The 27,473-nt window shown below is 39.8% G+C and overlaps 1 protein-coding gene across 2 annotated transcripts in view; it reads left to right on the top strand.

Moving 5' to 3' along the window:
* Positions 1 to 27,473, top strand: part of LOC139330296 (inactive N-acetylated-alpha-linked acidic dipeptidase-like protein 2) — a 520,996-nt gene that overhangs the window by 285,206 nt on the left and 208,317 nt on the right. For both annotated transcript variants that reach the window (XM_070961134.1, XM_070961135.1), the window contains exons 8-9: positions 1,288 to 1,407; positions 5,143 to 5,275. In XM_070961134.1, coding sequence (XP_070817235.1) covers positions 1,288 to 1,407; positions 5,143 to 5,275 — 253 coding nt within the window. The remainder of the gene's footprint in view (positions 1 to 1,287; positions 1,408 to 5,142; positions 5,276 to 27,473) is intronic.

Raw genomic sequence — 27,473 nt, 5'->3', positions numbered from 1 at the left:
CTCTCTCTCTCTCTCTCTCTCTCTCTCTCTCTCTCTCTCTCTCTCTCTCTCTCTCTCTGTCTGTCTCTCTCTCTCTCTCACACACACACACACACACACACACACACACACACACACACACACACACACACACACACACACACACACACACATTCAGGGGCTCTCTCTCCTTCTCCTTTGCTTTCTCTCCACTGCAGCATCGTGTTACACTCGCCCCCAGGCCACATGAAAAATGAATCAGGCCCAGGTGATGCAGTGAGGGGGTGGGGAGGGGGAGAGAGGGGTGAGGGAAAGAGAAACAGAGAGGGAAAGAGAGAAAGAGAGAGAGACCCCAAAAAGTAATGCTTTGACTTTCCTTAACAACTTCTAGGTCACTTTAATTTTGTAGATGATACCACTTGCTCAGTCACACAGACACCTGCACGTACACACAAAACACACTTGGCCAAAGTAATTCCAGTGTGCTGTAAGTAATCCACTTCTGTTGTCAGTCAGTGCCATGTTATTGATTATAATGACTACATTAGGACTGAGTACATGCACACGGGCAATTCATTAAATCCCTATAATCACTTGTAGAAAGTCTGTTGTTGAATTACAGAATCTCTACTGCTCATTGTTTATATGGAAAGTTAGACCAGACATCGTACGTATCGGACATGTGATGTCTGATTTTTCTGTGCATACACCAAACTTTTTTATAGTTGCTTTTCAGAATAATATTTTTGCAATCCCTTGGACCCTCTCCAACAAAGCAGTGTTTAAAGTCGGCTGCTCAGTATTGTACTTCCATAGAGTTGGAAACTCAAAAGCTACAGATTTTAAAAGGAATGCTCAAAACTGAAGCAGCAGAGGCTGAGATATCCTAACCTGACCTGACCGTCCCTCGTGCAGGTCAAGCTCGTTTCTTTTTGTTTGATCCTCCCATGTCGTTCAAAATTCCACACACTCAGGTTTGGAATGAGGTTTTTTTTTTTTTTTTCTTTTTGCTGTTGTTATGAATTTCCTGTTTGAGCCCAGGGATAACCCTTGTTACACTGACCAGGTTATTTTCTCAACCTTTAAAAGCTCGTCCAGAGTAACAGATTGCATTAGACAATGGTTTTCACAGGCTGAACAGTACACAAACACAAACACAAACACAGATGACTGGGGAATACAAACACATATTTGTGAACTGACACCTGGGTGGCAGATTATGCAGAAACATCTTGGGAAAATGTGATTAAAAGGCATTGATTTAGTAACCACTGATCCCTGAGCCTCCGTGTGGTTTCTCCTCACCAGGGAGAGGTGGTGGATGTCCAGTATGGCAGCGTGGATGATCTGAGGAGAGCCAAAGACAGCCTGAACCTCACCAACCAGATTGCTGTGGTCAAGCTTGGCCAAGCACCTTTGCTGTACAAGGTAAGATCAAATCAAAGCTCCGCAAAGCGCTACTGCTCCGCTCTGCTGATAAGAGAATCACACGTGATTTAATGCTGTACTTGAGATCTACCTGATACTACAATCCTGCAGCAGGAAAAATATTCACCCCCACAGAGGAATGAGATCTTTTTATCTTTAGAATAAGTGCAAGTGCAAGATATGTCCAAAAAAAAAAAAAAAAAAGATTTTTACATGAGAGGATTTAAAACTGAGTTTCCAAAAGGATCTAGGGTATGTTAATATACTTGCATGCTACAGCTCATTGCCCTTTGAAGAAACTAAGTACAGCTTGCTGCACTGGGATTTGTATACTGAACAGGGTCTAATGTGTATGACTAGCCATGCATGACTAATTCTGTATATGGTTTTGCCATAAATTTATCATATCTGACTCCTGCATCTGCACCTCCTCAGTGCAAAGATGTCTGAATTAATTTGCCTCCGTAAGAAATAACATTAGTGATGCAGTGATTGATTAGGCCTGTTCCTGCTCGGATGTGTGCCATGTTCAGCTCAAAGCAGTTTTCTAATCAATTACAAGATGACAGGGAAAATATCAATTCCGATCCACTTAATGAAAACTTAAACATCTACTTTCATGTTAATTGCAGATAAATTTGTCTTCATTTTCCATTAAATTAAAAGTAGTTCAATGGTAGGGACCTGAATACATGTGCACTGCAGTATTGACTGAGGGATATGTATACTGAAATGTAGCTCCTGACACAATTATATCCATGTATGTCAGTTAACTGAATGGATATCGACATACTTGTGTGATACCATTGAATAGTGATGTAGAATTGTTGACAATGACTTATACCATGATGTACCACTGATAACCTCCCACACCAGGTGTACGATGCAAAGACCAGAGCAGAAACTTCACCTCCATTTCCTCTTGCTTTGGGCAGTAAATAAGCAAACCTAATCTGACAGAATAATCAAAAAGGCTGGCTCAGACATCTAATTCCAGGTCTGTTTCAGGTGAAACGTAGCATCCTTGGCCACTTTTTTTATTTGTTTGCTGTCAGAGTATAACTTTTAAATAGCACTGCCAGCTAATATTAACAAAGTCACAGAGCACTGTGAAGCAGACAGCGGTTGTGTATGGGCCATGAATTTACTGGAAAATCATCATTCCTTATTCATAGAACATTACTACTGAATGTGCGGTTAGTGACAAATGACAGACTAATGAGCCATAACAGGAGTAAGTGGAGGTTACAAAAAAAAAAAAAAGATAGGAAAATAAAGAGGGGTCATCATACTGCATTTATATATTAACAGTTAGACTTTTAAAAGTCCATTTAATCAGACTGTACCTCCCGTCACAAGGGACCCTTCCAGCAACACGCTGCTGACCCATTTTTTCTTTCTCGCCCACAGTTTGTGACAAATTTGATCAGGTGTGCTTCATAATGTCTCTGTGTGTCAGCAGCTAAGAGAAATGATCACCCTTTACATATAAATGGGCACGTATGATTGATGAGCCTTGTCCTCTCACTAATGAGTGTGTGATGGTGACTGCAGGCCCAGTGTTACACATACAGCTGGATTCATGTTTAATACACACATGGAACACATGTTTTGAACAAGTTAGCTGAACTCATTAGGTTCCATTCCTGTTTCTTTGTTGTTTGTCTCAATCCTGAGTTCACTTTACCAGAACACTTCACACAGTCAGCACGGCAGGAATCACAGCGGACTAAACTATGCATCACTTTTCATTGCTTTGACACAAAATGCTTTCGCATCTCTCAAAATTCATGAAATGTTTTCCCACTCAAACTTAACCGCTCCCAAAACTCCATTCTGCACATTTACATTAGTGTTAAAACTGTTAAACATAACACAAAATTGCTGTTAATTACACTGCAATTTGCTACATTCTGCTGCATTTATGTCCAAAAAGAAATGGAAAAGAAAAAAAAAGAATGCTGGATCTCTGCAGATGATTGCCAGTGATGGATGCAGAAATATCATCTTCCAGGTGTATTGCAAGAGAGGACATGAGGTTTAGATGAGATGTGGAGTGCATAGAGGTATATTGCAATATTTCTCCTAAAGAAAATAAATAAATAAATAAAAGATACTTCTACAAAGCCAGAAGAAATCCACAGTTCTCGCTTTAGTTAGTTTGCTTCCGGTTAGTGATTATTAATAATAATCCATGAGATTGCTGCAGAGAGTGCTGAGCTGTTGACAGAACTGAGAACTGTGTTGAGTTTCAAAAAGGTGAACTCAGTATAGAATAATATGTGTTGAAAAAAGTGTAATACAATCAATGTAGAATCAAAATATGAGCCAGTGTCAGCACATTGTCATAGTCTAGAGCTGTTATTTATAATACATGTGTTGATTCTTGCTTCTCATTGTAATCTGTGACTTCCAGTCAGCACAATGTCAAGATCTGTGAACATCATGGGGAATTTTTCTGCTGAAAGTTTTCATGCTGATTAATGGTTTTCCACATATTTGTCATGTATTAGCTGTCCATGTGAATGTCAGTGCGTCTTCTGCATCCATGTTCTGTAATGTGTGTAAAAGCATGACTTTTCCCGTGTGTCTGTGAAAGTGTGTGCATGTCAGTGTCCTCTGTGTGTGTGTGTGTGTGTGTGTGTGTGTGTGTGTGTGTGTGTGTGTGTGTGTGTGTGTGTGTGTGTGTGTGGCTCAGTGTGTGTGTGTGTGTGGCTCAGTGTGTGGGAGTGTGCCTGTGTTGTGCAGTGTCCCTGTTTTCCGCTGAAGGACAGAGTTGTGATGAGAGGAGAATGACCGTGGCTGGTGTCACATATTCAATAAAATAGTCATCTACGCTCATAAAAAACAAGGACGCTACATCTCCCATGGACAACAATGAAATACTGCTCTGCACAGCGGCAGCTGCAGCACACTGCCTCCCAGCCAGCAACTATTCTCTACTAGTGATGTTGGCAAACTAAACGGCAACATATGACCTTTGATTGTCATGAGGAAAACAGCCAGTCATACAAGCCAATGTTTAATTCAAAAAGATGATAAACAGGAGGTCACTTCAGGACTGACGAATGCACCTTCTTCTCTCTGATTCACATTAGACAAGAATCATTCAATATAGAGCCAGTTATGGTTTTGTGAGGTAAAAAAAAACCAAAACAAGACAAAACAACATCACATTACCGATGCACAGTGTTTACTGTCAGATGATCTCTGGGAAGCGCAGTGCAGAAATGACAGCTTTCACACTAATAGTCATTGGCTACAAATACACACACACAGAGCAATAAACTAACACTGCATTTTTGTACCCAGAAAAACTCCCTCTTTTTTTGTTCATTCTTACTGCTTACATTCTTCTTAGATTGATCCTGTTTCCAGCAGCAAAAGGCATCTCTGATAAACTAACCGTACTCGTCCTGCTCAGCAGCAAATGACAGAATAACAGCTGGTGATCATAGTGAAGCATTTAGCCACTTGAGAGCCAGATATTCCCCTAAGACTCTGCTGGAGAAACTGTACAAGTACAAATTGGCAGTTCCTTGTATACCTTGTTACAACTTTATTTGTGTTAATATGTTGTTTTCAGCTTGTTCCAAGGTGTCAGTAGCTATCATTAAAACCCTGATGGCGTCAGATATTTCTGCATGTCTTTGTGGGTTTGTGTGAGTATGGAGCCATCATCTCTCTTTCTTACTCACTGTACCTTTGTATGTTTCTGTATGTGTGTGTGTCCAGCTATCCCTACTGTCTGAGCTGGGTTTTGGAGGTGTTCTGTTTTACATCGACCCATGTGATGCTCCCCCTGGCCGCCAGACCTGGCATCAAGCCTTCAGAGTCACCCTCAACCCTGGAGGAAACCCTGCAGTTGGTGAGTGTATGTGGCTCAATGACCACAGTGTATTTTTGTGTGGAAAATCCACTTTTACCTATCTATTCATGTTTGGAAACACAGATGAGAACATCAGTTTTCTGGACTGGTCAATCTTTATACCACAAATAAATGATGTACAATATTCATCAAAGACAGCTCTATTTTATTTCTACTTTTGTTACTTTAAGTCATTTTTGTGTTTCTTGTGACAATATACAATTACAATTTGCAAAATTAAAGTATCTCACATGCTAATGTAACCAAAAAGAAAACTGTCCAGACCACAGCTGCTCCTCAATATTGTGTCTTTGAATATTACAAACTGCAGAGGGAACAAGGAACATCCTTGTTTAAGTGCTTAACCCACAACAGTATCAGTTAACACTGCTCTTAATGAGCGCACTGGGACTAAATGACCTACAGTGGCTAACTCAGCACCACACCACCCTCAGCACCTCCAGCATGACACCACGGGGAAAAGGTTACACCACATCTTTAACCAAACATGCATGCAGACAGGATTAGCAAAAACCTGTGACCTTGCATCAATCAGTGAATTTATCTGAGAATATATTTTTGCAGCACTTACTGTGGTCATTGTATGATGTTTCTAACACAAAAACTGCACATGACACCATACATGCAGTATAATAATACTGGTGAGAACTGGTTCTCTTACAATCAACAAAAACATAAAATATATCAGAGGACATATTGCAATCACCGCCTTCAGTTTGCAGCTGGTCATAAAATTACACTAAGCTCTGATTTATGGTGAAACAAACAAAAAAATGTTGACTGCACATGGTTGTCAGACACCTTTTTCCACTATAAGACAAAAAAAGAAAGAAAAGAAAAGAAAAGAAAAGAAAAGAAAAGAAAAGAAAAGAAAAGAAAAGAAAAGAAAAGTACAATTGTATTAAAGCTGTACAAGCCACCTTGTCGTACAAGATCCAGAAATTCCCATGGAATTAGTGTCCAACGTATTATGTGGGAAACAGGCATGACATTAAAAGTGTGTTTACACCAATCATAGAAGATCATTTGAGTATTACTACTAATTTAAGCACATCTCAGTTCAAATTCAGTTCTCTTTGGAATCTGTTCAATGCTTAAAACTTAATCACATTTCCTACCTTGGCCCGAGGCAGAGGACGTTATATCTCTCTTTATCTCTGTGGCTCTTTTCTACTGTATTTAAATCACCCTCCCAAGATGGATGACCTCTCCGACTCTCAGTCTTGTCCCCACTTCCTGTTTTTCTGCCCGGTCTGGCCAATAGGGACGTGTCATTACCGCTGAAGTATCTTTAGTCCTTGTAAGAGTCCCAGTACCACTGTGGCAAGACCCAGTAGAGCCCCAGCAGATGTCTGGACTGCTGCGTGAGCATGTGTAAGAGTGTGTGTGTGTGTGTGTGTGTGTGTGTGTGTGTGTGTGTGTGTGTGTGTGTGTGTGTGTGTGTGTGTGTGTGTGTGTGTGTGTGTGTGTGTGTGTGTGTGTGTGCGTGCGTGTGTGTGTGCATTAGGGTGTGTTTAAGTGGAAGAGAGAGAGAGACAGATGCTGGCTGTCTAGTCTCTCACCAATTGCAATGCTCTCTGGTCCCCGGTGCTAATACAGCTCAAAAGAACAGAAGATGTGAAAGGACACCTCATTACTCATATCAACCATACTTTATTCAACTGCCAGAGACTGCTTAGGTTAAATCTATTTATTTATTTATTATTCAATGTAATTAATAAGAAGAGATGTCTCAGCAGCATGTTCTACCCATTAAGCCTTTAAACTGATATCAATCTGGAATTTCCAAGTAGGTTAAAAGCATCTCACAGTTTTCCTGCTGTACTCTGTGAAGGCTTCTTTTTTCTTTTTCCTTGCTGAGAATTTTCCTTTATTGCTCCTCAGGGAGGATTCACATGTTAGAGCAGCACGTGATGCAGGCTAAGAACTAAGACTATGAAATCTGCATTAAAGAAATGAGAGAAATTACACTGAAGTAAGAATCTTTGAGGCTTTCATGAAATCACCAAAGCCAGTGTCAAGAAATGCAAAAGAACTGAAAAACAGGTTTGATGAAGGGTGGCAGCAATATTCCTGTCAAAAGCAATCATAAGTTAAGCCAACACTGCCATAGAGACCAGGTTATGCTGTGGCTTAGCATATATAATGCTCAGCACACTTCTGCAATTATTTGGGTGAAAGTAACACAAAAAAGACATAGTGTGATAATGTAATCAGTAATGCATTACTCTACACTGATGTAAAGTAACTGATTACTTTCAGATGAAAGTAAATTGTTATATATATATATATATATATATATATATATGCTAGTATGCATAACTTTTTATAGAAATTGTTAATATAAAATTTATTTTGGATAGAGGCCAACTTCTGTGTATTGAATAGAAGCTACAAACAGTAATATGACATTAGTTCCCTTTTTCAGTTTTTGAATACATAGTAAAAGTCAGTAATTACATCTAATCTAATCTGCTGCCTGCAGCTCTGACACCCATTTGAACATCGCAGATGGGAAATCTACTGTGCTGTCACTTGCTACAAATGCAGATTATTTGGTGGAAAAAAGCTGTCTGTAAATATGTTCCTTCATCACAAATTAGCCTGTCCAGCATCCCAAACATAATGCTTTCATATACAGTCAATAAACTGACTGTTTTCATGGGTGTCAATGCAGCTGGCACAGTTTTGATGTATTGCCTGTATCTTATCAGCCATTCAGTTGAATAATAGATATGTTGTTCCAAATTTGTGCATTTGTTTCAGTCTTATCTAATTACATTTCTAATAATGCAGGTGTTTAAAGGTCAGATATAAACCTCAGGGCGTTGCTTATAACATAAACACTCCAATACAGTGAAATGTAGAAAATGGTTTTCTGGGGTCTTTTTTTTTAGCAATGGACTTAGATTTTATTTTGCTTTTGTTTCTTATTCACTGACTTCTCCTGCAACATCATTATCTTTTGAGTCATTTCACATTTCCCAGGTTTACATTTTCATCTACATGTGCGCTGTAGATGCAAATTTTTCCCTAAGGTCTGAATGTGATTCCCATGAGGAATAGGACCAACACTGCCCAATCTGTCATCTGACTTCATAAGAATCAGATGTCCTTTGAATTTTGGAATCTCTCCATCATAAACAATAAAGTAGGTTATTTCTGCTGCTTTCCATTATTTTCTTTTATGTCACACAGCGTGAGCATTTGTATAGTGTATAACAGTGGTAATAGTCATTACAACAATTAGCCGCACGGTACTGACATGACAGAATCGCAAGAGAAGGCTACTCTCGGGGAAAGGATGAATATGGAATAAAAATGTTTTAAACAAGACTACGGCTGTCATCATTTACAACGATAAACATAGGTCTGGATTCATGGCACATCTGTATTGATGTTACTGTATGCATGTTGTAAAACTAAAGATCTAACACATTAATGAGTTAAACCTGTCAGAGGGAGTAATTACACTGTTTTTGTAGCCCACTCCACTGTAACGGTTGCTTCCCCCCCTTCCCCCAGCTCTGGCATATCAGTCATTGATGGTGGATGTAAATGACATCATTGCCGGTGCACCAGAACTAAAATGACAGCACAGACTCCAGATTTAAAAACAGTGGCATACTGCAAAATGCAGAGAATTGCCTGGCAACTTAAGCCCATTATTTCAGCAACTGGAGCCTGGTCTCATTCATAGGGCATCAAGTATAGGACATCATGTCATCATCATCATGTCATGCCCCTTGACTTTTCGTACCCGTGAGTGTTTTTTTGAGACTCAGCAAAAAAGTACTGGGCGGGTGGAGATCAGGGTACAGTGGTGGATCACAGCCTACACACAAATTTCATCCAGGAGACTGGAGTTTGTGTCCAGTGAGGAACCAACAGTGAACAATGTTTTCTGATACCTGTAACTTTTGTGCCGAAAGCTAACCACATTTACCATGTGTTAGAAAGGCTTTCTGGCAGGAAAGCATAAAGCAGCATCAGTATTCGAGGACCTGCGATGAGAATGTGTTTGACATTGCCGTGGATGGGTTTGCATTACAGTTGGTTGAAAGCCCTGAAAGCCCTCAGGTTACCTTGAGCGTCTGTGTGAGATATGAGGGGGCATGGCAAAGCATTAGTATTTGACGCTCAGAATGAGAATGGGTTGGCAACTGACACCCTGCTGCATATCTTAAATATTTAGTCTCTTACATCTTTTTTTTGTATCTTTATTCTTTCCTTGATGAGTTACTCCACCCATGTACATGTGCATGTGACATTTTCCCGTTAAATATTATATTTGACATGAAACGTGAAATTTCAGTGTAATGTCCAAGATCACATGTGCCTATATCATCTGCATTTTCTTTACATGTAAATGTGGACTCCATTCTTCAAAAAGATATTCCCTCATCTGGTGTTTTGATGATGATGACGGTGGAGAGCCCCGTGTCACACGTCGGTCCAAAGTCTCCCACATGTTTTCACTTGGGTTGAGATCTGGTGACTGCAAAGGTGATAGCATATGATTCACATCATTTTAACACTCATCAAACCATTCAGTGAGCCCTCGTGTCCTCTGAACGCGGGTGTTGTCTCCTTTGAAGAGACCTCTCCCATCAGGATATAAATGCTTCAACATCCCCTCACTGTAGGGGTCAAACATTCAGGCCTATGCCATTCTCATGCTGTACGCCACACATGCGCTCGCCCACTTGTCGAGAATATAGTGAAGGATGAGTCATCTGACCACAGAATGTTTTTTCCACATCTTTGTAAACCGGTGCCTGTGATTGTTGCACCGCTGAACTCTCAAATGTGCATTCATCTTTGTAATGAGGGGTTTATCCACTGCAATCCAACTTGACTTGTACCAACTTGTATCCCTCTCTCTGTTCTTGCTGACGCAGTCTGATCACATTCTACATTGAAATTCTTTGTCAAATGGGGATGAGCAGCTCTTCTGTTTTTTCCTTAGATACCACATCAATGCTCCAGCTGCAAGCCATCAAAGGTGTCAGCCACAATTTCCGACCCTATTTACTGATGTCTTTTCCATAGATCTGAATACAGATGCCACATTAGTAACTGTTCCTGTTGAAAGACCAGCCATTTGAGCAGTCTTTGTGACTGAAGCTCCTGCTATCTGTGCCTCAACAATGAACTGTCCAATATAACTGACATATTTTCCTCTTTTCATCTTGATACAAAGTCAGAATCAACTGGGCCTGCTCATCAGTTTCATTTATGCCACAGAGCGTGATTGAGGGTTAATTGCTTAATTGTACCATGCAATGCATGCATCCAGCAATGCACCTGTTTGGAAACATCTGCATTTGCTTTTCCTTTAATTTGTCATCCTTACATAATGCTGATTACACATCACATGTGAAATATTTCCTTTGCTACATGTGTGCCAGTTTAAAATTATTACATGTGAAATATTGTTCCACATTTGATAAGCAAATATATATACTTGCACAGGCAGAATGAGAACACATACCACACTAGATCTAGACCTAACACCCCTCACCCCTGTCGTTTACCACTAACAGTCAGCTGTATTTCTCCAACTTAATCTTTAAACATGTGCTCACTGGGTCAAGATGAAATCATTAGTGCAATAAAATAAGCTGCACCATTATTCCATTTAAAATGCAGTCATATTCTACAAGGAGGTGTTCTTAAAACTGTTCTATTACAAATGTATTAAATTATTTTTTTTAACGTGATGATACTGCAGTGTTGTTTAAAGCCTGGCTTATCACACAGACATGCTGTACTGTATGCTAAAGAGACCATCACTGTGTCTCCTGGTGGCAAGAGAGAGAGGAAGATGTGAATTCAAAACACTGAGCCTTTCAGTTATTTTGAGGTAGGCCTGTACTTCAAGCATGCGCTGGTACAAAATCCCTTGCAATTTACTGAAATGTAGGCCATTTCCCCACAATTCATGTACACTTATGTGACAAGAACTGAGGTATCTCCCGCTGTTCTGTGTGACTGTGGAAAAGCTATTGCATTGCACCTGTTTTACTTCTACCTTTCAGGCTGTTGGTGTTTTAAGAGCTTTAAAACATGCTCAGTTCTCTGTGGTGTCAACAGAACCTCCTGTTTCAACCGGAAAAATAAGACACAAAAAGATGCCACAAGTGCTCCCCACTGGAAACGCTGCCAATGGAAGAGCTGTTTGGAGTAGATGTAATTCCACTTGCCAGACTTTCCCCACCTCCCACTTCATTGTTTGGACTTTGTTGTCTTCCTCTCTCCACCCTCTCCTCCTCCTTCCCCAGCTTGTTAATTTGACTGTTCCTTGTATCACTGCTGTGGTCTCATATGCTGCCTGCAGAGACAGCCACAGCAAAACAAAGCCTTTGCCATCTCATACATACATCTTTCCCTATTCTGTTATGTAGTATGTTATCTATATGTGTATGTGGGAGTGTGTAGTGGTGCATTGTTTATGTGTGTGTAGACAGTCAAGAAGAACCGACTGTGTTTTCACATGCATAAACAACTCAGTAAAATGAAGGAAGTGTGTGTGCATATTTGCAAGCTCACTGGTGTTCCTTGGATGGGTAGGTGTATACATTCATATGTGTTTTCCCTGTGTTTCTTACATGCCTGTGAATGTCACTGCATTAATGATACTGCATTGGTATAAAGCTGAACCAGTGCCAACAGAAAAGTCTGACTGACTGAGAAAACATTGACTGTTACTTTATTTTGTTTGATATTGTGTGTAAAAGCTTGGTCAGCAGTGTAATTGGAGAACACAGATGAACAGCTTGATTTGAGGAGCACACACTTGATGAGCAACTTGTCAGGGGAGCACACACTGACAGTAGTTACCTACTGTCAGTGTGTGCAGTAAAAACAGGGAACACTCATTGAAGGTACATGTTGCACACTTCAAAAGGATCAGACTACACTCAGCCTAAAAATGGCCCAGTTCAAACAACTATGTCTCCAAAATATTAGATTTTGCATTGATGTCATAGGAACAAGGATGGACTTGATGGTGAACAAAGGTCAAGACATACGAGACCAGAGTTTGCATCTTGCATCCAGCACGTAGTTTAGGCTGATAAAGACTTTAGTCTAGGTTAGGGAGAGATTGACCAAAGTAAGCATGGAAAAAAATGGCTCATAACCTTTCTGGCTTTGAGAAACAAAGCTATGACTATTTGTGTTCCCTAGTCAGTTTTGTTGGACGTTTTTGGGTGGCAATTTCCAACCCTGATTTCCAAAAAGTTGGGACAGTGTGTGAAACATAACTGAAAACAGAATGACGTGATTTACAAACAAGCTGTGTTTACCAACAACGGCATTATAAAGTGTTCCCAAGCTCATGTAGTAATATCATTTAAACAACTGTGTGTTTCAAAGAGGTGAATCTTGCCCCATCCTCGCTCCGAGGATGATCCTTTCATACCCAATCATGATACTTGGGTTTGAAATGAATGAATGATTAGTTCTACTGCCTGACTGAATGCAGCCACATTCAGAGTTGAGCTGTAAAAATCAAACTTGTTTGAAGTAGTCTTGACTGCTAGATAGTGAAATAATAATATATAGAACTGATTCTGTTCACATATAGTTGTTGAATATTAGGGAGTCCCTTTGGGTGCAGCATCATTAGTAATGCAGATGCTGATTTTGACATATTTCTGTCCATCATAACAATGGGGCAGTCTGCCTGAAAGAGATGCCATGTTCCAGACTCATGAGAGCAGAGCACAAGAGGGAAATAGACACTGAGTTCTCCCTTTGTGGAAAAAGAGAAAAATAATTGTTTCTGGCACCTATTTCTTATCAGACACCTTGTTTCTTGCCAAGTTGTCACCCCTGGTAGTCAGGCAATTTTCTCTGTCCTTTGAATGTAGCTGCCATGTGTGAGATTTGCCTTTCACTGAGGTCTTTCTGTATCCCCTTGCTGTGTTTCACAAATGAGAACTGCTGGTCATCAGCGTTTGATTGCTCTTTGTACGTGGTGTCTTGATGTTATACACCACTGGTTGTGCATATGGCTACGATTGCATAATTGTGTTAGCCTTTAACATGCAGTACCTATTTCTCAGGGCTCCTCTGATGTCGCAGACCGAATGTGCAAACCCTTCCCCCATGTTAATTTCTGAACTGGTTGGCAGGTATTTTCACTAGGTCCCTTGGGTTATTTAGAAACCTCTGCTGGATTCAAATAAAGCCAATGAATAGAACATGAAGTCATTAGCATATTGATTTAAATACAGGGTTGCTACAAAACATCTATTTTCCCCCTTTATATGAACAATCATAGCCATGGTAATGTGAATAGAAGAATGGAGCAATGGTTGGTCCTCCACTGGATGTCAGAATGTGTGATTAGAGTACCTGTGCTATTATTACCTGTTCTTCCTGTGAAGGAAGAACAAAATAGGCATTTCTGTAGTCAAAACCAACCCTGTTCTCTACACTTAGTCCTACTTTATATGCTAGAAATTCTTTTGCAAAGTCAATTTTGTAGGAAACATAATTCATGGTAGTGTGTTCATGGATTTTCACTGGCAACATTTTTTTCCAGTGTTAAAAAGTGTTATGCCCTCATATGACACAAAACTTGCAAATGGATGGTCAGGGGTATTCGAAGTTTATGATTCTGACACTGGAAAGCAGAGTCTGCAACCTGCATGCTACATCATTAAAGGTTAAGAAACAGTCACGATTTTGGGAACTACCATTAAACAAGAAAGTCAGTTTTGGACAGTTCTGCAAAAACACAGAATTACATTAAGTGGCAACATTTACCTGTGTGAGATAAGATATTGTCAGAAATGAGCTATCAGGATGCAAATTCAGATGAAAGTCAACCGCACACTAAACCTCTCAGCCTCTTGACATCGCTACTTTCTGCATTGGCAGTGAATGTTGCCATTTGATGAACTGTCCAATGTTGACAGAACTCCTAGGGATAGGCAATCTTTTGGTTTAATATTGAAAGAGTACACATCCGGACTCATGCTTCAAGTTCTTTAATATTTAACCAAGAACATGATCTTTCACTAACACTGACAAAGTGCTTTGAGTTGCTTAAATACAATCATAAAACATTAATCATACTTCAGTTGCCACCAACGGAAACTGTCACCGACTTTTGCAGAAACGTTCAATATCAACAAATACTACGCCTTAAACACATCCCATTTCTGCACACAGGTATTTAAGCTCACCTTATCCATCCCCTTCCCCTTTAAAATTCAGTTCTCACAATGTTTCTGTGTTATGTTGATAAAAATGCATTTCGGGTGTCTGCTCTTTCAAATTACTGGTATATAAGTATATTTATTTGATAGTGCAGCTGGAGGGGAACAGGAAGGAGCAAGTGAGTGGGGATGACACGAGGCAACAGGCTCCAGGATGGAATCACTGTGGAAAGAACACAGTCTTGTTCAGGTGACAGGACTCACTTGTCCGGCCACAATTTAACTGTTTTAATTCACTCCTCACCACTCTCACAGTCACAGCAGGCAGCTGCTTTCAGTGGAAACGCTCTGAAAACCTACTGCTTAGCATGAAACAGCAGACAGACACAGTTAGTGACTTCCAGGTGAACACAGTGGGGAAAAAAAAAAACCCAGAGCAAAAAGACTATGATTATTGGACTGAGGTGGACACAAACATCATTCCAAATGAATGATAATGTTGCTCTGTATCTACTGGATGTGTAACAAGTTCACCATATCAACTTTAACAATGATTTACAACTTCTTTCTGCTGCCTGCATGAGGCCATAAATCAGTCATTGCAGGTTTTACACCACATGAGATGTTTTCGCATCTAGTGCCAGTGTTCTCAAAATTCCAGCCTGCGACAATATCTGTGCATGGCAACTGCTGTCATGATTAAGGTTAGGGAAAGGTTGTGGTTATGGTTAATAAAAAGGCAAATGTTAATTGCACGTTTGTGTGAAGACCTGAGCCCCAGTCACCTGCATGAAAGTCAGATTCATTATACACCACCTGGACCTCCACAACCTTATTCTCTGCCTCGCTTCATAAAAAGCACACTGCTTCCTGAATGTTGGCAGTGGCGTAAATTGTGGGGTGCAGAATCAACAAACATCAGCTTAATTGCCAGGTCTGATTTCTGGGCTGGATATATTAGAATGGTTCATTCTAATGTAACCTATGTAAACACAAAATTAAAAGTTATTTTTGGGGCCTTATTTAAGGGAATTTAGATATTCCTTCCATAAATAAGAACAGTAATGAAGAAGAAGAGGAAATAAAATCTCCATGCAATCATAAAATGTTGCATGGAGAGTCTGTTTTACATTATCCATGGGGGATATGTTTTATTGCAGGTTGCTCAAACATTGCTAGTGGAATAATACACTAAATATAATCATTCCTGCTCTCCTCTTCTATCTCTGTAACACTATTTTTCAGGTAATAATACCCATTCAGCGACAGTCTCAAAGTGATAGGGGTAGCAGCATCCATAAAGTCAAACTTTACAACAAATTGTTTCAATCTGAAGACAATTTAATTAGGATAGCAAACATCATTCGCCCACACAGTTCAGGGTATTCAGTATAAAGAGAAACTATTACACTACACCTGACCTCTCATCTTCTTTCAAGGTGAAAACACTTTCAGTGAGTTCTCATCAGGAATTAGCTCACACAGTTTTCAGGAGAGTGTACTTTCTTTGTTCATTCTGCTGAGAGTTGGACTTTGTTGGATTCATTACAGTTAATTGGCTGTTTAGTGGGACACTACTGAACAGTTGAGTGAGGGAGCTGCAGCTGTAGCATTAGCATCAGTGCGGGCTGAATTATGCATGGAGGTTAAAGCTTCTGAAAGCTTCTCCTTATGATTTATTAATGTCTGCTTGCAGATAGGAAAGGATTAGGTCTGCAGGAGGGATACCATACGATGACACATTCACAATGGTCACGGCAGAGTTATGTTACAAAACCGGATGGAAATCAAAGCCAAAATGATGATATTAATTCCATCGGCTTCCAACATTTGTGAAACAGTGGGTGCTCACTGAATTCAAAGTTTCATGCATTTTCATACATTAGGGCAGGCTCAATAACTGTGGAAAGACAAATGACTCATCCTGTGCAGCTCTGTTGAGCCAGACAGAGGCTAACTGCTTTATGGTATGGCACTGCCCGATCTCCATCTTTATTGATTGGCTTGCTAGCTAAAGAGCAGCAGGTTCAGAACAAGAAAAGAATGTGGTAAGAGTCAAATCAACATTTAGTTTACACGTTTGACAGTTTTCTTTTCTTTTTTGATGATCATCTTTGCAATGCAACTATTCGTAAATATTCGCATTCAGATGTACTCTGGATGTGGACTTATTCATGCCAATGGAAAGGATTATACAGACATGCATACTCAACCATAAGTATCCTCTGACAGATCTCAGAACTCATCAGGAACCACATTTTTTTCCTTATCTCTGCACATTTATGGATTTATAAAATTTTCATCTCACGCAGATATCTAAAATGTTCTCAGCATTTTGTCTGAGCACACCTTTAGATGTCTAGGTAGATTCTGCACACCACATAATAACAACACATACCAGTATTTAAAGAGTAACGCCATGCTACATTAGAAGAAATAGAAACATGCTTCCCTTTATGGGTTAAAAAGTAGAACTCTCTTGAATCTTTGACCACACTCAATATCACAGCTAGGTGTGGTCAAATAGCCATGTCTTTAGCCTAATGATGTCACCAGTAGGTATTTAGACAGGCAAATTAAAAGTTTGAGAGTAAGAGAGAGGTGTTTTTTAAAGTATAGTCTGTAGCTCGAGTGGAACAGCAAGGTTCTAATGCGCCAGAGCTATAAATGTACACTGTAATCTGTGTTTTTAATCATGCTGTAAGTACATATCGTGTACAGCCCTCAGCCCACTGAGCCGCCAGGATCTCCCTCACATCCTCAGACTTTATGATATAATCCTCTCGTACTGTCACAACAGCTAAATCTGCCACCTGTGTCATACAGGATCCTATTATCATCACTTTACAATCTAAATACTGCTGGAGCTGCCTGACATCATGTGAGGAAGATAGACAGGTACATCCTGTTTGAAATTCCTGTCACACTGGCTTTGCCGAACTTTGCCTTCCAGCCTATTTCACGGCTGATCCATCATGCATGTCAAGTGTGTCTGTTTAACCCACTAAAGGACACATTTGGCCTTCATTATACTACTTCCTGTCTCCCAAAATGCTTTGCTCTCCAGCTTTTGCTGTGATTCTGGTGTGTCAGTGCTTGTGTGTGGGTGCAGGTGTGGGTGGTTTGGGGATGTTGGATGTGCAGCAGAGCCTCAAATTGGCTCTTCTTGCCTCATGTCGAGTCACGGTTTTGTGAGGTAATAGACATGCAAATAACACGGAGTGTGTGCGAATATTTCCAGGCGGCTTCGCGTCTTGGCACTCGGTCAATATCATAATGGAAATGTTCCGTGGATTCTTTGGGTCTCACTGTTTGAGTTGGATAACAAGCAGTCCAATGAGCCTCTTAGCACGGTGACAGTGACAGAATGAGGTGTTTGTATTGTCACACACTGTATCACAGTGTATGGCAGGAGGGAGAGAGAAAGATGTACTCTCAACACATAAAGGAATGCAGCGGAGAGATAGAAAGCACAAGTGATCAAAGTTCTACAGTCCTTTTCCCTGTTTACTCCATGTACCAAAGGAAACGTGTGCAAACACATTTTCCCTCTCATTTTCTGCTCTCACTTCTTTTTTTAACTGTCAAAGTTTCCACTTGTCAAATTTAATTGCTTATCAAAATGACACATCATACTGCGGCTTGAATTGAGTTCTGTAAACTATAGTTTAGTTGTTGCTCCAGCACGTAAGCACTTTCACGCAGCAGCTCGGCCTCACTTGAGGGGACGGTGTAAATAGTGTTTACACACCCGGCCGTGGTCCTGTTGATTTTCAGATTGAACAGAGTGACAAATTGAGATGCGTCTCATGTGGATAGTGTTTGCTTAATTGCATTGACAGAATTATTGCCATTCTCAAGACAATTCCCCCTCCTGAAGAAGGGTTTTGTGTGCCATTTCGTTGTGCATGTGTGAAAGAATAGAGTCCAGGGGGAAATTTGAACATCTGTGTCTCACTACCTCAGTATGCCCAGGAGAGAGCTGAAAATAGATGGTTTGCCTATAAGGAATCTGCTTCAGCAGGTTGAATATCAAAAGAAAAAAAAGATATAACATATGGTTAACCTGGCAATTACTTACACTTTTGTATAGTTGCAGCTTGAGCTCATTACACTTGAATAAAACTGTTCTCTGTAATTATGTCGTCCTTCATAGAGCGCATTTAGAAAAAAAAAAAAAAAACAGAAAAGTCTCCCTTTAGGACACCATCAGCTGTTCTCAGAGCTTTTGGTGGTTTTATTTATTTATTTATTTTTTTAATTTTCTTGTTTGTCTGTTTTTTAGATTATTTTCTTCAGGGGGATTCATGGTGCTAGAGCAAGAACTTTAAAGACTGATGCAGACATTTGCTAAATATGTTACATCTCTGAAAGATGTGATTTCATGAAACACAAGAACAATTGCTGGTTCTTGTTTTACCACAGTGTGTCTCTGAAGGCGAATTAAAAGCCACCTGCAATCATGGAACTTCCTGAGCCGATTCAAAGAAAAGAGATGAGAACACACAAATTTGCATTGCTTAGTTGACATTTGTGTGTGTGTGTGTGTGTGTGTGTGTGTGTGTGTGTGTGTGTGTGTGTGTGTGTGTGTTTTACCCTTTTGATATAAAATACATTTTAAATATGTATATAAATTCAAATGTGCACAAAATTTTACCTTCACTTATGCTTATTATTGTGTAATGTATTTATTAGGAAAGTTTTACATTTGAGAAATTACATATTAAATTACATATTAAGTGCAGTGAGGTCATAGAATTTACATACAAACAATTTTAGAAGCAATGATGAATAGAATAACTGTGTGGCTGTGAGATGAGGTGAGTGAAGACAGTGCAGTAAACTCATCATCTCACAGGAGGTTGAGTTGTAAAACATGTTTGATGGTCCAAGTCTGCATTGATCGATCTCAAACAAAAATTCCACGTTCTTTATACCAGTAATGAATGAAGAAGAGCGATGGGACAGAATGAGACAAGCTGGGGCGCCATGAATACATGAACAATGGTTGGGATTGTGGACTTGATATTCTCAGAATTTCTCTCTGGAGCCATTGTTCTCCTTTTTCTGTTCAGCAGCCTGTAACAAGTCTGTTTTTCCTTCATGGGGTTTAGTCTTCTCTCCCCACAAAGTAAGCTAGATTGAATGGCAATAAGCATTGAGGCAGAATTAGTAACCAAACCCTCTATCTTCGCTGCAGTTGCCTCTTCTGGCCAATTAAGCTGGATTCCATTCCTGCTCCTCTCTCTGCCTCTATCCTTTCTGGCCCTTGCTCCCTGCAGCTCATTTGGGATGAGAAAGACACTTAAGTCTGGCCAAATGCAGAAGTGTTTTACCCAACAAGGATTTGTTGTGACTGCAACCGTGCAGCCTTTCCCCCCCAGCACACACATTAGCTTCTCTTTGAATGTGCAATAGGGAAGGAGAGGATTACTGAATGGAATGACAGCTGTCAGACATTTTCCTCCTGCCTTCTGTCCTCTCATCTTCTCTCCTCTCCCTGCATGTACATGTCGCTCAGTCCCTAATGTTGTCATTATGATTCTTGGCTTTGATTCCAGGGTCTCACATCAGGCTCTCTCTACAACCAAACGTAGTATATCTTTGATCAAAAGATATATCACCAAAGGAAAAAAAGGTGAAAATTTAAGGTCAACTATTTTCAGTGAAGATCAAATGATCTGTAAAGCCACCAATGGTGCCACTTTGTGACATTTAAAATAGTTCACACAGCAGATTTTAAATATTCCCCGTTAGCTCTTTCCACTCCCATGCCCATGCATGGTGTCTGAGTTTGATCCCATCCAAGCCCCTTCCTTGCACTACTTTGTATCAGGGGCATCATGCAAGCCAAAATTCTGGAGATGGGCACAATTAGAGCAGGGGGCATGGGGGTCTTGCCCATAAAAAAAAGAAAATCATGATGCAATTTTCTGCAGCTTGACATATATCCAGACTTTGGGGGGGATTATCTTAAAACTTCACTAAATCAGTTTTTGTAGCTCAGTAATCACACTTACTCACTTTTCTTGAAAAAGAGCTAAATCTTGTCTACTTTACCCAAAAGTTTTAAGGAGCATAAATTTATATAAAAAGATTAAATTAATTTAGACAACACAGATGATAAAGCCACAGATATGAGGAACCTGTTAACATGGTAACAGCTGTATTTTCAAACACAATGCATCCAAAACAGCAGGACAGATGTGACTGTGCTGACATCACACAGCAGTGTCTGCTCGAGAGCAAACAAAAACTGAGCGATATCACCTATAACCTAACTCTTAAAGGAAGCGCGAACTCTCCAAGTTCACTTCCTCTCTACCTCGACTGCAATGACCATCTATCATAAGTCAACGACTAGCATGTTAGCCAGAAGGCTAAACAACCATAAACATAGACAGTGATTTTGGAAAATGCAAGGTTTGTGGTGCTGCTGAACTACAGTATATTGCATTATACTGAGAGGTGTTGCTATCATTTACGCTAACCTCATTGATATATGGGGTGGACAAAATAATACACTTGTATTATGCACAAACAACTTAACAACAACACAAACTACAGCCTCCAAAATAACCATAAAGTTGAATCAACACCTCTCTAATGCAAGTCCAAGCAAAGACTGAACATTCATGAAGGAAGGGTTTATTGCAGGGTGGGAGCATTAGAATGTATTTATTTAACCTCACAGTATCTAACAAACTGGCAACTATGTGTACATTGTGCATTTCATTCTAAGTGAGTTCAATTTGCTTTACTTTAAAGTGCATGCAATGGCTGTAATAAAGAAAATCCAAAAACTCCTTCCCCAAAAGCAAACCTGTAAAAAGACTAAGAGAATCTGCAAGACTGTAAGCTAAATGCGTTAGCAACCGAACATGCTCACAATGACGAGGCTAACATTCTGATGCTAAGCAGGTATAATTTTTACATGTAGCATGTCTGAGTTAAGCATGCTAGCATGGTGAGATTTGTTCACTTGCATTAAATACACAGTACAGCTGAGGCTGATTGGAATGTTCTTATCTAGACGTAAACCAAAGTATTTTGAGAACAGACCTGCACTATATAAGCCCACCGTCCACCCTGACCGCCGCCCTGCAACTCCAGCAGAGTACATGAATTCATTCATTTCAAGAAACGTTGTATGAACATGATACAGGCAGTGATTACATTGCATCACAACGTAATTATGAAAACAATTGTGCAATAAACAAACCATATTTCTAGGAGACAGGGTTGATCAAAGTCCCTACAGTTCATCTTGACTGAGACATGAGGGTCTGAACAGAATTTCACAGTTAGTCATCCAAAAGTTGCTGAGAAATTTCACTCAAAACCACAAATGTCAACCTCATGTTGTCACTAGGGGAAGAGTCAGGGGATCACCAGAGTAATTAAGATTTATCCTCTGTGGATCATGAATATCTGTACAAAATGTCATGGCATTCCATCCAATACTTGTTCAGATATTTCACTCTGGACCACAGTGATGGACCTTACCAACTGACATTTCCATCTGACATTTCCATCCTTCCAGCCATGCTAAAAATTTCATATGGTACTAAATTATTTTACAAAACATGTTAAGGAGAGAATGTAATTGCTGCCTATGTTATGTTCGGTGGTCCAGACCATGAGGTGTTGCATTATTTTATTACACAGCGGTCAGAGGCAGGGAGGTGAGACCTGGTAGATCTTCAATTCTGCTATTTATTAAAAATGTTTCCCAATTATGTTAAAAAATAAAAATAAAAACAATATATAATACATATAAACAGACAGCATATATTTCAGTTCAGTAGCAATTATTGTGAGTGATAAACCAAAAAACAAACAAAATAACTCTACATATAATTAGGGCTGCATTTCTGAACTTGGAACTTGGGAAATATTTATTTGTTTATAAGGACCCACAAAATAGTGTAAGCATTTCACTTCCCAACAGATAGGAATGAAATGATGGTAGATGACTGAATGATTAATTAATTAAGTTGAATTAGTTGGTGTAAAAACACTCGTGCCATGTGTAAATATACTGAGTCTAAAAATATTGCAGTTATCCTGTAAAACAGTCACTATGTGAAAGTTTCAATTGCAGAACATTAACTTGCTTTCAGTGGTAGCTACAGCCCAGGACATACACCCCAACACCCCAGCACAGTAAAAAGCACATATGCACCCCACAGATGTAAACCATAGATACACATCCATACAGTCAGACACACATTGTCCATTGTCTGTCCATTGTCGCATTGTCCACTGTCTAAATCATGAGCAATTTTGATGCAATATAGGGGGTAAAGTTTCCTATTTATTACTGCCATGGTTCAAACCGTAAACAGTGCTCCTCCTGGAGGGATGGCTGATTGGTCACCAGTTTTTTCATCTCATTTCTCTACTTTTTTTCTGTTGACCTTTATTATAATGTTGGTCTCTGTTGCTGGTGTTTCTGATTTTACCTCGTGTCAAGTGTGCTCAAATTGTCTTTACTGTGGAGTGGAGCCCACAACTCCCTCAGAGATAATCAGGGCAATAACTGAGCACTGCTGTTGTGTTCTTAACTAACTAAGCAAATACTTGCTGTGCCTTGCGGCTCAGCTATGTTTGAAACTAACTGCTTCATACAAAATCAAAGGATGTGTTTATGCCTGTTCCAAATAGCCACATTCAAAGACTGGGCAAAAAGCTTGCTGTCATAAAGGAGGATAACAGTGAACACTAGTCACTCCTCATTAGTCATATTGCCTGTTTGTACATGCACAAACTGATGGGGGTAGCTGTGCAAAGACAAACAGAGAGCTTGAGAGACAAATTAAAACCCTATATTCTGTATCATTTTCTCGCTTCCATACACCTGACCAATCGCTGCATGAAGTGGACATGATTGACAGATTGTTGGTGTCAAAAAGCTATAAAAACTGTTCATGCAGCCCCCCCATGTCTGACCCTGGAAAAGGTGTGGGCTTAGAGGTTTTCAGATGCTGTTCAAAAATCCACCAAGCGCTTTGTCAGCAGGTTGTTTGCATTCTCACACTTGCAGTTAAATTGGTCAGCCAACAAAGGTGGTGAGCTAATAAGATTGCATTCAGAATGTAGATTGATGCAAGCAAAGATGTTTTGGTGGTTTTTGGTAACATGACGTAGAGGTTTGCAGAGCTTTGTTCTGAAGGCCCAGCAGCAGATGGTAGGCTGGATGGTGGCCTATTGTTCATGTGCTGTAGCGCACCACACACAATTTACATTAATTCAATTCAATTCAATTCAATTTCAGTTATGCATATAGTATCAAATCCCAAGTTTTTTTTTTTTTCTTCCATATCGAGCGGGTCAGGAAAAACATCCTTTTAACAGGGAGAGACCACAAGCAGAGGTTGGGCGGCCATCTGCCTGGACCGTATGGGTAGGGAGAGACAGAGAGAGAGAAATTACAATAATTATGACAGCTATGGTAATAGACATGACTAATAAAAAACAGTATATAATTATAACAGTCTATGGTATATTAAGATATAATAGTACAGTATATGCATCTGCATAATAATTACTATATAATATTGTTAAATGGCTTTGTCACGCTGATAAACCATTTGACAAAGCTGTGTTTTTATTTACAAAAAGGTGGAGTAACAAGCGTGTGGGAATCTGGACTTGTTTACTTGCACAGACCTCAGGTACAAATGTACAGCAGCTGCTGGATGGTATATGTGGTAGGCAATACGGCAAAAGTGATAACTGGAGCACAAAAAGCAGTGGGAGCAGGTGGTGGCAGTGTTAACCAAGGCCTTCACAGATGCCTGGTAGGAAGTGGCTTTCATTTGTGGACAGAGTTGGTTCTTTGTGAAATATATACTTAGTTTAGTTCTCAGCTTTCTTACCTGGATTCTGAGAGAGTTGTTTTCAAGAAAAATGTGTTAAGTGAGTTTAGTGGAGTAATAACCACTCTATTTGCAAGAGTTCATAGTTACTTTTTTAGCAAACAAATTTTACAACTGTACATAATCCATACAAGGTTTTGACTATTTTTACCCCAACTTCCTGCCATCTTATGAAATGTTAGTCTGGTGGATTGAGAACCGTAGAAAATGAAGCAATCTCTGTGAGGTATGTAAGTGCAGGTTGTCTGTCAGTCTCATGCTAGCTCAGCTTTTCATGACCTCAAAAAGAATATGTAGAGAACATGAATGACTACAACCACCAGAGGGGAACTGGGCCAGTCCATGACAATGTAGTCCCCACCGCCTCAGCAGGGCACCAGGATGGTCCAGCAGTTAGGCTGGTTAAGTGCAGGCTCACATGGGTTTGATCTTTTACAGCCACACACACACACACACACACACACACACACACACACACACACACACACTGAGCATCCTTGGGTAGGACACTTAACCTCACACCCCAGCCAGAGGGAGGAAAGAGACTATCTCTCTTGGGGTTGAACAAAGTCTGTCAAATCAAACAGTGTGTGTTTATCCCTCTCTGACTCATTTCCCCTGTCTCTCAGTGTCATTATGTCTCTCTCTCTCTCTCTCTCTCTCTCTCTCTCTCTCTCTCTCTCTCTCTCTCTCTCTCCATAAGCAGCTTTAGAAGCGCCACTCTGAGTCGAAGCCACTAGCGGAGCATGTCTTGCCTCCGGCTTACACACCAACTGCAGTGGGTCAGACTCTTTAACTGCGAGCCTGTCTATATAGCAAGATAGTCCGTACAGTAGCCACTTTTCTTTACAGCAGGGATTAAAGCCCCACTCCATAATTGCAATGCAGTGGTGCCCTCTTGTGAAACAGCGTTCCACCACTACTTGCTTTGTTTATGTTTTAGTTCAGTTCGATATAATGCAAATCCATGATTTAGAGGGACTGAACCTTCTCCACAAGAACCAATTGTATGCATTGGCCACATTTTATGTCTGTTTTGAGGGTGAACATTTTCACTTTAATTGTAGAGTTTGTATGTACATTTTTGTATGTATTTGCTAATTAGAAAAAGGAGTAGTGAACACATTTTGAAGTGGTCATGAGAGACTGTCAACAACCTTTAGAGTCAAAAGTCTTCTGCACAAAATCCTTGTTTCTCTAACAAAGTAACATTACAGGAGTTAGACAAAATCACTCAGCACAGATTATATTTTGCTGTGTAAAGTAATTTTAATGTATATCATGGAAACTAGAAAAAAAAAAAGGGCCAAATTCTAAAACACATTTTCGTCTTTACCTCTCTACTAACCTGATTTCTGATTTATTGTTTATAAGGTACCATTTTGTGGTAGTCATAGCATTGAAAATTGCATTAAACACTGGATAAAAATCAACAACAACATCTCTTTTCAGACACTGTGTTTTGGTTAAATTTCTGTAAATCACAGATTAGATGTGAACATTAGAATTACTTTCTACCAAAAAAAATAGTCCCTATGAAATCTGTTGCGTGGATTATGCAGAATGGTGGAGACACTGGCGTTGGAACACATGTTGCTGCTGAATTCTTAAATTAAGTTTGGTCTTGGGTTATTAATAACTTTCTGATATATTATGAAACACAACACGTCAGACTTTGTCAGGGGTAGAGCGATAGAGTTCTGGACTTGTTTCTGTCGTTCTTTTGTGCTTTGGCAGTTCTCAAACCTTGATCAAGGTGCCATGCCCAACCAAAGAAATCTTGGAAACTAATAACTAAAATCCCCCAAAAGCTGTATCCCCATAAACCATTAATGTACAGTATATGAGACCATGAATGGATAAGATGAATTTTCTCATGAAAACTGGAACAGATTCATAATGTATGATTCTAACAGATGCCTTCCGCTCTGCTGGATATTACCCACTGAGCATACACAACACAGACACACTGTACATACAGTTCATACATACTGTATGTTTACTTAATGTGTTTTACATCACAAAAATAAAAGTCAGCAGACACAGGGCCAGCATCAGTTCATTTCTGAAGCTCATTTAAAATGCAAATGCAAGATTTTGGCATTTAAATCAGTATTCCCACTATGTACCTCCATATTACCATGGAAATTGTGTCAGGCTAATTGTGCTTTAACCTGGCTCATCTCTTGAGGTTGCACACTGTACCGCATGCTGCCACAGCTTGCCATATTCACACACTGTCAAGTGGAAGTAATTGTGAGTGGCATGACCTGTGTCTGTGCATGTATGGGTATACAGCAGTACAGTGTGCTTATGTGCACAGCTGTGCATAACTCTGATAGGTTGGTGCTTTTACTTCATTTCCTGGTGAGAGAGGGTTATTCTGGACCACAACCTCTTTATTAACATCTCTGTAGTCTGAATAATGTACACTGTTGGCATCTGATGACTCCTGACTGGCTTCACACCTCATTATCTTTTCTCAAGTAAATGGGAGGAGACCTCTGGCACGTTGCTTCTATTTTACACTTTGCATTATATGGATTTAGAGAGATGCTCTTATAGTAGACAGATGTATATTTCATCCTCTCAGAGAGTCCTTTTTAATGGTGTCGACGTAAGAACAAATAAGACGCAATGCAGTTTTACAGTGAAGTGTTGCATTTATACATCAGCCATATGAAGTGGTAAACATGTCTGTCTGTCATTAGGTTATTTATCTCTAAGTGGATGAACTGGTAAAGAGGGAGATACAAATGAATTGCTGGAGTGCAAATTACTGTAACTGACCTTATTGCACAAACTAAAAGAAAAAAAAGGAAATGGCTTTTGTTTTGTTGTTACACAGACTGATTGAATGATCATTTTAACAAATATTAAACATAATTAAGAACTTAGAAAGAAATATAAATAATGTTGGATCAATGGTCGAGAAATGGCCTGTGTTGTAAAAGTGGTCAAACTAGTGTTCAGGAGCCAGGTTTGGAGGGGGGGGGGGATAGATTTCAGTGAAGTTTGAAGATCTTTAGCAGAGTCATAAGGCCCAGTCACATCAGCATTTAATGTGCTGGAAGTTTGTGGTCACATCAGTTCATTTCAATGCAAGTGCTGTGAGCAGCAGAT

This window comes from Chaetodon trifascialis, chromosome 4 (assembly GCF_039877785.1).
Source record: "Chaetodon trifascialis isolate fChaTrf1 chromosome 4, fChaTrf1.hap1, whole genome shotgun sequence".
Taxonomy (NCBI): Eukaryota; Metazoa; Chordata; class Actinopteri; order Chaetodontiformes; family Chaetodontidae; genus Chaetodon; species Chaetodon trifascialis.
Note: the sequence above shows the minus strand (reverse complement) of the source record. Positions and strands in the feature narration are given on the sequence as shown.